Raw genomic sequence first — 16979 nt, forward strand, 5'->3', positions numbered from 1 at the left:
GCTCAGGAAGAGGAGTCTGTTCCAACAGGGGGCCCCTCCCACAGGAGACAGCTATCTGTGAACTTCTCCAGTGTGAGCTCATGCCATGGGCAACAATTCTCCAGAAACTGCTGTAATGTGTGTCACTCTTCCACAGGGTACAGTTCTTTAGGCCCAGCCTGCTCCAGCATGAGTCTGTCTTGGAGCCAGCTGGCATTGATTCTGCTGGAAGCATCCAGAAGCCACCCCTGTAGACCCCACTACAAAAACCCAGTCACACAAACCCCATACAGCATGATTATTAGCTGCACATAACTGTAGCAGGCAGCAGCAATCTTACATTTTCCAAATCTGTCATTAGTTTTTATCTTTTCTTTACAATACCAAAAAGAGCCCTGATTCTGTGAAATATGCCAGACAGCATCCACCACAACCCAGTGCCTTTAGAGAAAGTGCTATCAATTAGATATACATTCCAATTGTCACAACTAAGCAATTTCTTAGACTAAAAGGAATCTGAGTGATTTCATGGTACACAAAAAGACAGTTAATGTATCACAGAAAACTTACATTGTCACTTGAGGTGTCACACAGCAACTGAAAAGATTTTACTGCCCACTTGAAAAAATAAGAATAATCATGGAAAGGCTTCAGGGAAACAAAGATCTGTATGCCTCAGCTTATAAAAGACTGGGTTTTTGTACAGAAAATATCTCTGGGTCCATATATTCAGTTTTTTTGCAAACAGAGCCCTAGAAACAGCAGTGCTCGAATTTAAATTGGATTTTGGAGGGCTCTTTTTCCTGTGGCAGACAGTCAGAAATCCTGCTGACTGTCCAATTTACAAGAAAAAGATGATGTCATTTTGATAATGCTCCCTTCTAGGTTCACATACCCAAATGTTCAGAAAAATTCGGACTTTGTGCTTTCTGTGAAACATCTAAAAAGGTCAAGATACCAAAGACTGAAGAGAAACAGAAAGACAAGAAATGAAAGTACAGTACTTACCAACTCTGCATTTTAACATTAAGCTATGTGAGTGTCTGTGTGTATATTCTGTTGTGTTCTGAAAAATACAGCATATATTCTTGATTTCCTATGAAACAATAGGGTTCAAAATCATATCAACAGGAAAATATTGCAATTGTAGTAAACCATTTATTTATTTTAAAACATTATTACATTGCTAGAACATTATTTCAAAATAAAAGCCATAATATATTCATTCAAAACTAGGCTGTTAAAGCATATATATTTAAACTCTAATTGTCATACACACAGTGGAAGAAATTTATATTTTACAAGTAGCTATTTTAATAGACTTATGAAAAACATGTTTAAAAATAACTGCCAAAATCTGTCTCTTTAAATATACAAAATGTCCTTGCTGTGCTGAAGATAACCTCCCTTAGAAGCCAAAAATATCTGTCAATAGCTGAGTCCACATCAAATCCTAGTGAAAACAGTAGTGACATAAAAATGTAAAAGCACTGTACGAAGTACAGCCTTTTTTTGTCTCAGTACTGTACAAATCTGGTTTTGTTTTAAAAATGTTTTATAAAACCTGCTATTTTTGAACTTAACATACTTTCCTATGCGCAGAAAAAAGTGAGCCACTGACATTACCTCTGTTTACTAAAATGTCTCCTTCTCAGAGTTGTGAATCAAAGAATTCAAAGCGAATTTTACCGTTTATTTCAATGAGAGTGAGAGCAGGACTGAAACTTCTCTTCAGCATATCATTTAGCAATCTTTCTTGGTTTTCCACTCGTTTTATAATGCAAGATATTACAAATTCTTAAATACACTAACTGATGAAATCAGAACTCAAGTTTTACAAGATTACAAGGCTGGTGTATGGATTAGTTCACTGTAAAATGGAGTGTTCAGTTAAAAAACCCAATAGCAAATAATGCTGCATGCTTTTTAATCAAGAACCCTTTCTCTTCTCTTGCTTCCTTTATAGTCCTTTCTGGCATTTCTTCTGGAATGAGCTTTTCAAGAAGGTGCGGTATCCTGGATCATCCACATATTCATTCTTAAAGCGAGAACTCAATACCCTCTGCCTTTTCTTCTCTCCCAAGATAATATCTGCTCCATAAAATGTGTCTTCAAATCTCATGTCAGAAGCTGTAGACTAAAACCAGACACTAATTACACATACATACAATTTTTATCTTTCCATATTATGCATGTCGTATTCAGTATTAAATTCTCTATTTAGTGTTCATTGGAAACACATAACTAACATCTGTCATTTAACTAACTAACATCTGTTGTAAGTTTTATCCAGGGATCACACAGTCATGATAACTCTAGGTGAGAAAACAGTGACATGGAATTGTTGGGCAGGCTTGATCCTAGCAGTATCATGTAATATTCACCACCTTGTGTTATTCAGGAAAGTTTTAAATGCAAGGTACTATGTCATGGACGCTGGAAAAGAAGCCTGAGCACTGCCTAATTTGCTAAGAATCAGGGTCACAGTTTGGTCACTCATCACCAAATTTATTAACCAGTTAGGAATCCCCACTAACAAAGCAGTGGCACAACAGCAAGCCATTTGGGTAGAATCAGTGGCAAAATATTTTGGACCAGCTTACACGGCTGGAGTCATGAAAGAATTCCCAAGATTAAGAAAAACATCAGTTAGAAGAAACTGGTGTCTTTTACTTCAATAGATAGAAACAGGATCATAGGCCATCTTTAACTTGCACTGTGTTCAGCAGTGGAGGAGGTGAAGGAGGTGCTGGGCATGGCTTGAGGACTAAACCTGTATATTTCTAGAATTTAAGGTACTAGTAAAAAATCATGCAGAAGTCTCAATAGCAGCTGTGGTGGTTTTTATTCAGCTGACCAAATTTAGTATTTTTAATCTACGGTTAACTCCCTAATGAAGTTAATAAACAAATAAATAAAAATACATTGATTTCTAAAAAATAAATTTTAAAAACAACAGCATATACCCCATTATTATTCTTATTATTATCCAGAGACTGCAACAGTTTGCACTCTAAAAAAATAATGGCAATAGTATGCTTTCCAAGTATAATAAAAAACCCTATTAGATGGCTCTTTTAACACTTTCCAAGACATCTGTCTTCACTTTAGTCAGGGCACTGAAAGATTTGTGCATTTATCCCAAATTCACTGGCATAAAGGTTTCTTAACCTAGAATATTTGACCAGTGCATTTTAAATCAGAAAGAACTGTCTTAAGACAGGTAAAAACAGTCATCTCCTCCAACAAATGGATGGAAGTACCTTCTCTTTTCAACCTCTATGAGTTACGCTCTCTGTGAGGTTCAACACATTTCCACTAGGCATACATACATAAAAATGTACCTGGTGAATGTTGTTTGAAACAGCAGGAAACTTCAAAAAAAACAGCAAAGATTTGGTTTTAAAGCAAAGACTAGTGAAATGCTGATAAATCCTGCCAGCAACATTAATGAGTTTTGATCAGTTATATTGTTTCTTACAATAAGTTAATTGCCTTTTTATTAAATTAAGGCTTTTAAAATTATAAAGCTCTGAGAAGCTGCAAAGTTTTTTTAAAAACAATACCTGTTATAAGCATACTGAAAGAATAGAATGTCTGTCAATTTAAATGTTTACTAATTTGGTCATTCCTGATCTGACAGATCAAAACAAACACGATGCCCCTTTTAGGAGAAAAGAATTACGTCTGAAAACAGCATTTGCCTGTACTGGAAGAACAACTAACCATCTCACTAGCAAATGGAGACACCTCCTAATTGGGGTGATTTAGCCATTCTGAAGAGCACAGGCTTCACAAAACATAAGTCTGTTTAAACTGAAAATCCAAAATAAATCCTAGTATAGTGTTATTGGTCTTTTGAGCATATATACATATTACGAAGTTAGCATCAGCAAATACTCACTAAACGTGCTTTTACTCTCTTAGGAAGCTCTTCATCCAGTGTATATATTTCTTCTCTCTTCATTACTATTTGAGAACCATCTTCAAACTCCACCTAATTGAAAAAAAAAGGGGATTTGAAAATAAAATAATAATTAACTCTTGCAGGAAGTTCCTGGAAATGTTTCCATATGCAAATACACATGTAAGCGAAGAAGACTTATATACAGACATTTTGCTATCTGTTTTAGCACAAAATTAAGCTGAAACATAAAAAATCTTATTTCTTTGGAATTGCAACACATACCTCATTGAAAATAATATCTAAGCAAAGAGACTTCGGCACTGAGACATATATAATGAACTAGAAGTTTTTAGATTAGGAATGTTGAACAGTAACAAGACAGGCAACATTATTTTGCAGGAGTGACATATTAAAATGTCCTTGTGTCATTTTTATTTGTCTCTAATTTTTTTACTTGCTTCTGATAAATAAAAAATTATTTTTAACATCCTGTGATTCAAGGTTAAGGAAGACTATGTCAAAAGAAAGTGTGAGTGACAACTAAGGAAATACCAGTTAACAGAATTTTATTGAATCTGATGGAATTTCTTTTAAATGCTCTGTTCAGAAGATGAAAAGCTTTATCATGCTTAGGTTTAGATTTAATCCAATATGAACCCTGTTAGCAGAAAATGAGAAAGGAAATGTAACTAGGTGTGAGGAATGTTAAAATGCTGAGGCTTTGAAGCATTTAAGCTTTTTCAGTAGCTACTGATTTTTTCCTCTAGTTTAATACTTCATCTAACAGTTGTGAACTGCAGCTGTTATCTGTGACTCCAGTTTAGCTCCCACAGAAACTATAATTTAAATTTTAGTATAAAATTGGAAGTCCCATTCTACATCCTTAGGTGATTTAATGAGACTGTGTGAATGACAACAGCACACTTGACTAGAAGAATAAGCACAAATACAAACATAGGAGAATACTGACTTATCAAAAGTATTATTACAAATACAAATGAACAATCATGCATTTTAACTTGTAAATGGACTGTGCTTGTTTCAAATTAAAAGCTTGCTGTAGCTGCGTATGTCAGATTAATAGGTGAACAGCTGAAAAATCCATATATCCAATCTCAAAAGCCAGGATAAAGACTACGATCTACTAACTTCTTTAAAAACAATTTTTCCACTGCAACTAATAGGGCTGCACAAATCTGTAATGCCTTTAAAATGCATAGAGCACACAAATGGATAACAAAGTCACAACTCCTTTCTGCTCTTGTTACTAAGCCCATAAGCCTACTCTGTTAGCAGTACATCAGAGGAACGTAAAGGTCCATTTGCCTTAAGCTTGTTTAATTAAATGATGGCAATCCAGGGTGCAGGAACAGTCTTTCTCCTATTCCTGCTCCTTCCTGCACAATACATTTGGTAATGTTTTTGCATAATACAGTTGGTAATAATATTTTTTGCATCCCTGCTGAAAAAATGGGGTAGGAAATTAACTCTGACACTCCATGTGATAAGAAAATCTCTTCTTAAATGGTCAGTATATTTGTTTTTAGTCACACTGTGTGGTAGGATGCAAATACTTCATGCCAGAGAATGCCATGCTTGCAGAATGAGATATATTGCACATTTACAAGGAAGAGTAAGTGGAAGTTCTTAGGTATAATCCAGCATATCACACTGGAAATAATTTGCCTACACCTTATAGTAAACACAACAAGAGCTTTATAAGACTTTCAATAGTATCATGATTCATGCAAAATATAAACCCACATTCCCTAATAGCTCAAATTCAATTCAAATTGCAGATCCTACATTTCAAATCATCAATTTTATCAAATAAGTTGTATCACATGGATTCTGCTGCTGTACTGTGTCTGCATGCTATGGCACTATCTTAATGAGAGTTTTCTATAAGCACATCATAAATGGAAGGAAAAGCTGCTAGAAAGCAATTGATGGAGTGAATGGATAATTTAATAAACTCTAACTCAATTGTGGACCTCAATATCAGAAATCATCAAGAAATCAGATGTAGATCACATTAATAATTTCACTTGAGCACCTGTTTCATTTGGAAGGTTTAACTCTGCTTAGGGATTGTGTAGGATACTGGCTGACAAATGAAAACGGTATTACACAAATTCTGCATTGTGCCATAGCTCTGGCATGCTCAAGTACTGCTGCCTTTAGTACAAATGTCTGAGGAACATGATGAAAATTCACAACATTTTTCAACTAGAACAGATTTGCCTTATAAGATCTAAGAAATCACACAAAGGACTGGGTAAGAGAATCTCAAAGGTGCAACACAGATCACACCAGATGAAAATAAACCTTTGTGTATGTGTGAGTCCTGGGAGATTTTAGACACTGTTTAGAAAGACCAGAGGAAGAACTACTAGTATGTCTTGAAGTTTATCTTGCACCCTTCCTGTCATAAACATTTTGTAATCTGTTGCCACAGGCAACCTCCTCTCTCATCCTGAAGACGAAATATTTGCTTGTCTTTATAGTTCCATGTATTGCAATATGGACTCCCTCTAATCTTTAAACTTTGTCATTTCCCCCCATTATGGGGGTTGTTAGAGGCAATTTACAGAAATTTAAGTTTGTTATGCTGAGGAACTCTAAATCTTGCTGAGCCTCCACATGCTTATCCATTTTCCTTAAACAAAACTCATTTCATCATCCCGTTGTTCAAGAGGTCTAAAATAAGACGCTGTTTGTTTTGACTATGTCAAATTCCTTCAAATATGAAAAACAACAACATTCATCTAATTTACTTCACAGTATTCCTCAGAAGACTAGTTGTTCAAAAGATTAAATGATTTGAAGATTAATGTTACTATAGAAAAATAATCTTCATACTTTATAAAGACTTTTGACCTTCACAACATAATACAGCTGCTAAATATAAGGGACGAGGTAAGATTTAGAGACTAGTTCAAGACTTTAGGCATTTGAGTGCTTGAATTCAATTGCAAGTCATTGGAAAAGTGAGAAGGTCAATGCAACAAGTAATTTAGCTTCCCTGTACTTTAATTTATCTAGAGATATAATAGTAAATTTGCCATTTTGGTACAGTAATGTAAGGCCCCCTGATGAACAGAGTAACATATGTGAAAATGATTACATATATATAAAAGAAATAGATCTAGATTCTCATTCTTTCAGAAGTGCTATTATTATTGTGATTGTTTTATTGCAGTTTCTACCATTCACTTGGGTACTCAAAGCTGCTGACTGATTTTTCTCAAACGCAAGCCCAAAAAAACCAGTAATTGTAACTCTGAAATCAGTAGTCAGCTTTTTAGCCTTGTCTTCAGTGCTCAGTTCCCTTTTGCCTTTGACGAAGATAAAATATTCCTTAGATTAATTAACTAAAAAATGCCTCAGACAAATGAATGTTATGCTCTTTTTCCTAGTGTCCCCCCTTCCAATCTCTTATGAAATGCCTCAGGTTCATTGTAGGCTCATACAATACTTAATTTTATGTCATTAATCATATAATTATCTGTGAACTTAAAATGAAAGTAAACAACCTGCAGAAAATAACAAACGTCATCTTTCAATCTTAATGTTCCACCTGTTCATCTGAGTTCTTAAAGAAGGCAAGTAATTTTCTTGATTTTGTAAGACCAAGTGAAAACTCTCTCCCAAACAGTACACAGCACTTGCTACCAGGTTAGAAAGTTTTACATGTTAGTTAAAGTCTGGTAACAGTTACAGTGAGAATTCATACTCCAACCTTCTTCCTTTCAAAGTGTATCTGGCCACTCCGATGCTAGACCCAAATGAGCAATTTACAATAAATACATCCTAGCAAGCACATGATAATAAACATAGATACTCACCTGATACATGTAAGCTGTATTTGTTCCCAGATACTTTGCACCATACAGTTTTCCATCAGGCCATTTTACTTGGACAACCTCTCCCTCTGCAGGTGGACCCAGCCTTAGGCAATCTCTGCTCTATTTACAAAGAAGGATGGATTCTCAAATCAGTGAGTGAGCCACTGCACTGAAATTACCAGTAAGATGCTTTTACAACTTCGTAATTGGAAAAGATTTATTACCATGCATGTCTTAAGTTTTATAATCTTGTTAACGGGCTAATACTAATGTTAGCCCTCATGAAAATTAAATACTGACCAGAGAAACACTCTTTACAGCTTGATGCTGCATTGGCAAAGCAACATATGCATAAATCAGATAGCTATCAGCAACTGCGATACACTTCAACCAAAATTTATTTCTAACACACATTGAAAATAAGGATCACTAAAGTGCAATTGCATATGTGCAATGCTTTCTCTTTTACATATCCAAATAATTCATGTTTCGTTAACCACAGCACATTTTTTGCTGGATGGTATCTTTGCTGACTGAAACATACACGGATCAAACCATAAATGGTGAGAATGCCAATGAGATTTTTGCTTAGCTGATGGAAAAACACTATAAGAACCCAAATGCTTGTGAAATAAAATTAGGGGGAAATATTTTTTCCATAGGATATAAAGCATTTTTATTCCAGTGGTTTGATCAACTTTTGTATCTGACTTCTTGAGCATGTCAGAGCATCAGTACCTGCAACATGTTCTTGTAATGGTTTCTTTTGTCTCATATGTCTCAGTATGACCTAAATTACTCATTTTCAGAGCATGCCAACCACACACTCATAACAGCAGCTGCTCACATGAGGAAATAAGACAAAGGACCTGAAAATGATGCGACAGATCTGGGCTCACCAATTCTCTGTTCAAATCCTCACTCCAACAAAGGCATCTCTACTTCACAGTGACTACATCACAAGACCTGTCACGTAACTTAGTGCTAACTGAGTGGTAGTCTCCTGGGTGTGAGAAGACTTACTCAGTAACCACACTACCTGAGCTCATAAATGGTGTACAGTGCGAAGAGAGAAGATAAAGACAAGGACTCAGGTATAAGGACTCAGTGACGGGACCTGGGGCTATCTCAGCTTGCCACAATACTACGACTTTTTTCTTAGATTTATGTAGAAAAACTTAGAAAAAAATTTGTATTTTGAGTTGAACAATTCACTTCCAACAGAGGCCAATGATCATCGTGACAAAGAACTTAAAATGTGGGAGCAAAAATCCACTCCAATGATCCTCACTTGGACATTATCTGGATGTTATATCATTCTAGCCAAATCCAACCTTTATAAACTGATTTTAATCACACGTATCTTACTCCATGAGCTTGATTCAACATGGGATAAAAGAAATTAAAAGCTGGATTTTTACAGAAACATTTTCCTACATGACAGTACTGTCTCTGTCCCCCCTCAGGTGCTGTGCAAAGGCTTTAAAATATGCTCTCTGTTTGCCTGGCAAAGGTTGCTGTGATAAACACAGAAAGATATATCCTTTCAACATCACCATACGTTTGGATTAAGTGGAATTTTTGTATTACCCTTCCCAATATTTTCAGGAGAGGCAGAAGGAAAGGGGAAAGGATGGCTGCTGCAGTAGAATAATTATGACTTTGCAGGGGACAGGGATTACTAACTGCTATCGTGACTCTGGCTATAAATTAAATTAGACTGTATTCTTAGTTGTTCCCTCCTCAGTGATGACTGTCAAAATGGTTATTGTCATTACAGTACTTCTTCCGCTATTTATTTATTACAAAAGCGCAAAAAGGAGTCTTGGCTAAGTGTCTTGAAACAAACTTATAAAATGCATCATGGAATGGAATAAATTTCCTGAAAACAAACAATCTAACAACAATGTCAAGCCTAACATTAATTTTCCAACAACAAAAGCCCAGCATGAATTACTCCCTTTGCAACTTCCACAATAAAAAATATCTCAAGGACTCTAGGATAGCTAATGGAATTGCTCACTTGGAAAATTAGAGTCCTCATGCAAATAACTAGACAAATGACAACCTCATTCTTCATGTATCATCACAATGTCTTAGTCTATGGAACAATATTTGGTAAACTGGTATTAGTTTTTATTAATTCCTACCAGAGCTCCTACCTTTTATTTTCACAGGATCATAACCATTTGAGATTCTCTTTTTACTGCACAAATAATTCTTACAATTTTTTTCTCGGGAATAATAAGACCCATTTCTTAGACTGACAAAATGGCAAAAATGCAACCTCATTTTTTTCTCATATAACAAAAAATCAGACAGCATATGGTTGGTATAGCAATCCTTCAACATCCCCACACCAGCTATAAATAACATACAGTGTGGGCTCAATTTACATTCAGCTTATAAACCATGCACATTTCCCATACAATTACATATTGTACCCATACAATTACATAATGTATTTCCTTCTTTACAGAAATGGACAAATCATACCCATCTGTACTGAAAATACAATTCACTTACATGTCCAGTTTCACATTCCTGCTGTTGCACAGCTCAAGGCTCCAACTCCAACCATAACTAGCTATCTCTAAAGATGAATACTTCAAGGTCTCCCTGGGCCATTAATCCAAGCATTCAACAATGCTCACAGTGAAAAAGTATTTTCTTAAGTGAAGAAAAATCCTATGTTGAGGAATTTCTAGTATTTCAGTTGGTACCTGATGTCTTTCTTCCTGTCATTCTGCATCACCAGAAGTGTGTGGCTTCATCCTCTTTACTTCCCACATCACATGCTGATACATTTGGATCAGATCCTTCTGAGTCTACTGCTCTCCTGAACAGTCCCAGCTCTATCAGTCCCCTCATATCATAGATGCTTCAGTTCCTCTATCAGTTTCATATTATTTTACCATACCATATTTGTTCCTCTATGTCCACATCCTTTTTGTACAGGTAAGACCATAATTAGACACATTATTGCAGATACGGTCTCCCCAGTGCTAGGTTTACAGCTATTCAAAAAGACACTTCAAGAGCATAACCTGTAAGTAGTAATAATAATAATTCTGAAAGTTTTCTTGTTTATTAAAGGCAGTACCTTCTGAGTTTAGAAACATTTATTTTGGAATTCATTATATACACTAAACTAAAACAGTAAGCAATCTATTTGCAATAGATGTTGGAAATCCATTTTGAAATACTGGGTTTGTCTTCTATGCTGTCATGAAGAAATTCACAAGCAGAGCACTGCAGATAAGAAGATATTTTTTCTATTTTTCTTCTGATATTCTGTTGTTTTTACCAGAGAGGCTGGTTTGATTTATTAAGGCCGGACACAGAATTTGCAAGTAACAAATCCAATTGTAGTGGCAGGTGATGGTTCACACAGACTAGGAACTGTGGTGTCACACTAAGAAAATACAAGGAAGACTGCACCTGAAGCATGCATTGGAATCCAGGAACTTGAAATGCTGTAATAATTTGAATACAGCACTGACACTTGAAGAAGATATCTTCAAACATATTCAAATGCTTTCCTAAATCAAGGCAAAGAGGTATAGATATTCTGGTCTAAGATGAACTTACTAACTATTGAGACTATTTCTTTAAGTTGTCAAAAACTGATATACCTTGGATGCTTACAATTTTATTTTGACAATGTTTCCCTGATTATTTGGCTATTAAATCAGCTATCTCAAACTCAATAATTATTTTTAAAATTGTAAGACTGTAAGAGCCTTTGACTTCTTTTATATTTCATCAGAAGAAGCCAACTGAAAACAAGTATCTACCCCGTGAACCTCCTAGAGTCCAGAGGTAACTGGCTGGTGCTTTTCCCAAGCCACTCTCTTTCATATTTGAAAATTCATAGTAGTCAGACAAAGTTCTTGGTGACTGTAAAAGGAAACATCTCTCCTATTTTTTAAATGAGGAGAAAGTAGAGTCAGAAAAATATGGACCTTTGAGCCTCACCTCTGTGCATGAGAATATCATGGAGCAGATCTTCATGGAAGACATATTAAGGCACATGCAAGACAAGGAGGTGATCCAAGACAGCCAGCATGTCTTCGCTAAGGGCAAATCATGCCTGACTGATCTAGAGGTCTTCTGTGATGGTGTCCTGGTTCTGGCCAGGACAGGGTTAATTTCTGCAGTAGACAGGAGGGGCCATGGGTAGGGCCTGGAGGTTATTCTATATTGCCTCATGTCACTGCTGGGCACAGGGAAAGAGACTCTTCTGTGGAGAAGGAGTTCCTTCCAGTCAGTGTGGCACAGGAAGCTGTCTGGTACTGTCTACTGCTGGGGAGGGCACAGGTCATTGTATCTCAAAAACTTGTTTAAAAATAGGAAAACGTGGCAAATATGGCATCTTTTAGGGGAGGTTTAAACCAAACAGTAGACAAATGTTTAAAACTGCTGCATAAAACAAAAATATTCTGATAGAAAATCACCGACACTAGTCCATTCAAATCAGGGGTCCATCACATCACCTGGCTCTTGTTAATGGTTTGGATGATAGGTGATTCCACCCTAACTCAAGAGAGCATACATGAGTTGTGATGATGAAGATCCTCAACTTGATCCTGCAATTGATAACTTAGACTAGTGTGCTTGATTTCAAAACTGCTTTTTGCCTTCCCCTCATGCTTTTGCATAAGCATTCTGTAGAATGTCTCCTGTCAGAATTAATAAAATCAATATTCATTTTTATCAGATCAGAGTGGGAGATCAGTAAACTCAGTTCTCACATCTGTGCTCTTACAGGGGTAAGAGCTTACTAGGGGAGAAAAGAATAAAATATTACAAGGTAAAAAACATTTGCAATCCATAAGTGACAAGTCTGAAGACCTTTCTCTAAAGCTAATGAATATTCCTGAGACATTTTCCTGAACATGGCTCTAAAAGTTCATATATATAAAACAACACCAATACAATAAAGATTTCTTTTTCTATGCATGAAAAGGTAAGGCAAACAACTTGGAAAGGTGTTGAAGAAAAAAAAATTATGGTATACAGTATTAAATGTGAATATTCTCTGCAAGTGGTTCCCTCTTGAAGATTACTCATATTGTCCACTGACTCATCTGAATAAGCATAAATTTTTTTCTTATTGTGCTAGGATAACACAACTTCCTTTTTAGTGGGGGTGGAGGAAGCCACAGAGGCTGTTTCTGAGAGAGAAGCTCATCAGAACTTCTACTATGTCCAGCAGAGGCAATCCCTAATGGCCCTGACAATTGACACATTGGCTGGCCCAATTAGAGAAGTCAGCAACACCTCTGTGATGATATTTAAGAAGGAAAAAAGGCACACAATTCCTCTTTCTCACTCTCCTTGGAGAGTTGCGGGAGGGCCACCAGTTCCCTTCCCGGCAGGGCCCAGACAGGCCATGCTGCCAGGGGCCAATCTGGTGCTGCAAGCAGCCCCAAGACCGAGGGTGGGAGCAGCCAAAGCCAGAAGTGGCCGCTGCCATCCCAGTCTGCGAGTGGCCATGTGGCCAGGATGCACGACTAGGGTGGTGCCATGCGGTGGCTGCCACCTCAGCATGGCTCGCAATTAACTTTACTCTCTTAGCTACTTATAGCCAGCCGTGCTGTGGACAAAAGGGCAGAAGCGGTGGCAGCAGCTTTTCCTTTTCAATAGTCCACATGAGGAAAGGCACTGAATGGAGCTGGCACTGCAGCGGCTAGTGCAGCTCCCATGGCACTGGCAGGGACCATGTGACCAGCAGTGAGAAGCATGGAGAGCAATTCCTTGATGTGGCGCCCAGTCGGGATCAACCTTTCAGTGCTGCAGAACTCTACAGAAACTTTCCAGTTGGTACAACTTGAGAATAAATGAACCTGTGGACAGCAATTCTCTCCCAAGTGAGAAAAATGGAAAAGGTGAAAACACGCAGAGACAACAACATGGTGACACTAAGGTGAGTGAAAAGGAGGGAGGGGGAGGAGGAGGTGTGGTGGGTGTCGTCGCTGAGATTCTTCTGTAAGCCATGGTGAGGACTATAACACAACAAACTGTTTTCCCTGTAGTTCATAAAGTGCATGAGGGGATGCAGCATTCACCTGCAGCCCATGAGCAAAAGGTGCTCACACTGGAGTGTGCGGACGCTGAAAAGCTGTAATCTGGTGAGAGTCTTGAACAGTGAGAGAGAGAACTCTTGCTTCCAGAGACAGAGGAAGAGGACCCTTGCTTTTCTACTAGAGCAGTTCATCCTTAAAAACTACACCCACTGAACTAATGGCCCAAGAAAAAAAACACTTGTGGGAAAACTGCTTTGCCCGTGGGAGGGACTCGCACTACAGCAGGTCAGGCAGGATTGCTACTCATGAAAACTAGAACCATGCTGGAGAAATTCACAGAGAATTATCTCCTGTGGGAAGGATACCACAGAATAGCAAAAGAGACTCCTCTCCGTAAGTGAACTGAAAGATTTTCAGAAGTGACAGACAGACTAAAAACCCCATATTTGTCTCCCTGCACTGTTGGTGGGAAAGAAAAAGGGTTGGGGGGAAAAGTGTTCTAAATGTTTCTTTTAGTTTTCATTATCCTCTTTTAATTCTGTCAATTAATTTTTTTCTTTACAGCTTTTAAGTTCTTGAGCCTGTTTTGCCCTTAAAGTTTTTTCTTCACAATCCTTACCTCAACTCATGAACCCCCTTTCCTTTAATTTTTGTTCTCCTCTACTCAACTCTAGCGGAAGAGAATGAGTGAATGATTTTTCATGGGTGCACTGGCATTTAGCCAATGTTAAACCCATGACAATTATATCACTATCTACAAACCTGAGGTTTACAGTCATCAACTGGCATAAATTTAAAGTAAATTTTTAGACACGTAGAATAACCTCCTCTTTTTCTGAACCATTTAATTCTTTTGGAACGAGTTAAATAATTTTCAAATCTACCATATCAGTAACATTCTTCCACCCATTTCCCAGGGGGATGACTCTAAAAAATCCATAACACAGAGCAGTCAACTGTCATCAAGCATTAACTAAGACAGAAAACAAATCCGGCTGGCACTTCTTTCTTCAGGAGTGTTTTAACTGAGCAATCCCAATCCTGTGAACAACCTCAGGAGCTACTGTTTTATCTTCCTCAATACTAACAGAACTGTTTATGCGTTTAACTGGCAGACACTGCACTGAACTTTGTTATTTTTCAAATCATTCTGGTTTAGACTGTATTCAAAATAAATTATTTTTGTTAGTTTAAATTGTATTCAAATTATGGTATTTTTTTCAGTGTCACCAAGCAAACATCTCTGCGTGTCCTTGACACTCCTGGCTTTCACTTCCTGATTTGCTTTGTTTCAAAAACAAGGTACAAAATGCCCCACTGTTTATTGAAATTTGTTGTCAAATAGTACTGATGGTATAATTTACATAAACAACACAGGTTGAAGTGGTTAAGTGCGACTCTTGCAACAGGTTTTGTGAATTAGTATGTACTTCTAATCTGGTCTTTGCTGTATGGCATTGTTAACATAGCAAGAGAATAAAATAGACAGGAATTTAATAAATTATTTCACTTGATGGTTGGTAATGGATTAGAATAAAAATACACAGAGCCTGACTGGGATAATTTTTCCTGAGATGCTCTGAGTTTAAAGATGGTTGAAATGTTAGCTCAAACATAGTATTTGTAACAATTATTTTAGTTGAATGTATATCTCATCTTTCAAAGTCACTCATTATTTCTGTATCATATGACACCATAACCCTCTACGAGGACATATTTCAATAACTCAACAGCAGTTTTCCAGAAAGCCTGTGTAAGAATCCATTTCATAGTGCTGCTGCAGCTTTCTGTATTAGAAAGTTCTTCCAACTTTCCAATAGTATGTTCTTGTCCATGCAATCAGTCAAGATGGAATGGCAAAAGGCAGAGGTAAGCAGAAGCTTGGCTTCAGCCCCACAGTGCGCCTGGTGAAAAAAGATCCTTTCTGAAACAGATCCAGTTCTGTTCCACCCCTGCTGCAGAGGGGCCATGGCACAATATTTTAATCCTCCTCCTGGCAGACTGAAAGCTCATAATCTAGCCCTGAGGTTACAAAGATCAAAGAAAAGCAGATATTGAAAAGACTGACTAGAGAAAACTCAGATTCTGTAATTGCACTAAACTTGACTTTCCTATGTATCTACATATTATTTTTACTCTAAATCACGCTGTGTTCATAAATTTATACATATTGTTAGAATCAACTGGAGAAATAGAAACTGTTCATTTTCTGTCATCCCCTGCATTTCTTAAATATCTAAAAATAGTTCAGACCTTACTGTTAGACTATCTAACCACAATTTGCACAGAGAAAGCCAATGTATTGACTTTTATCCTAGAAATGAAAAATAACTTAGTTAATTGTCTCCAAAACTCAAAACCCCAAAAACCTCTGTCCTCTTATATTTGAGAAACTGAAATGCACTTCACAGCAAACTGAATTCATAACACATTCATTTCAATTTAAAACAAATCAGTATTCTTCTGTTAATCACAAAATTAACAACACAGACAAAACACACTAACCACATTTGATTTTCACTGGTAGGACTTGAAGTGAGTTTCTATACTCCCTAGATTTTAAACATGAAAAAGTAAGAAAAATCCAGGCCTGATTATTTGGCTTTTGTACAGAAATAGTCCTCATAGCTACTCCAGCTGAACTGCAGCATTAGCTATTAATTTTTCCCCTTAAATCAGGACCTGAATTAAATTTACTACCCTAACTCACTGCTACTAGGGTACACATAATGTGACAGTGCTCCCTGTACCAACAGAAGCCAGATGAACATGGTTTAACAAGAAGGAGTGCAGAAGCAAGCACAAGGTGGCCATACCATCGGGAAGTGGTCTTTCCAAGGCCATTCTGCGAAAGAACTTCATCCAAATTTTCTTCTCTGCCTACATTCCTTCAGCTAATACTAACTTGCAACACGAATGCTAGTGATTAAGCTTCCATAGTCCTGCTCACTGGTGATTGTTTCATAAAAGGAGCATGATTAATGCAATTGCAACCAATACTTCCAATTTAGAAAAGCTGACCATACAGAAAAATACCACATCACAACTGCAAACACTGAATATATATATAATATACATATTATATAATATATATACACATTATATATAAAAATTATATATAAATAGACATTGTATAAATTTATATAAATTTTATATATAAATATATAAAAAGATATATTATATTATATTATATTATATTATATTATATTATATTAT

At 36.7% G+C, this 16979-nt stretch overlaps 1 protein-coding gene across 3 annotated transcripts in view; it reads right to left on the minus strand.

Moving 5' to 3' along the window:
- Window positions 1-1117: 1117 nt before the first annotated feature.
- The window catches only part of KDM4C (lysine demethylase 4C), a 242819-nt gene continuing 226957 nt past the window's right edge, over window positions 1118-16979 (minus strand). For all 3 annotated transcript variants that reach the window (XM_038124136.1, XM_038124135.1, XM_038124137.1), the window contains 3 exons: window positions 7735-7854; window positions 3884-3976; window positions 1118-2116 (listed from right to left, as the gene is read on the minus strand). In XM_038124136.1, coding sequence (XP_037980064.1) covers window positions 1940-2116; window positions 3884-3976; window positions 7735-7854 — 390 coding nt within the window. In that variant the 3' untranslated portion in view covers window positions 1118-1939. The remainder of the gene's footprint in view (window positions 2117-3883; window positions 3977-7734; window positions 7855-16979) is intronic.

This window comes from Motacilla alba, chromosome Z (assembly GCF_015832195.1).
Source record: "Motacilla alba alba isolate MOTALB_02 chromosome Z, Motacilla_alba_V1.0_pri, whole genome shotgun sequence".
NCBI classification, from domain to species: domain Eukaryota; kingdom Metazoa; phylum Chordata; class Aves; order Passeriformes; family Motacillidae; genus Motacilla; species Motacilla alba.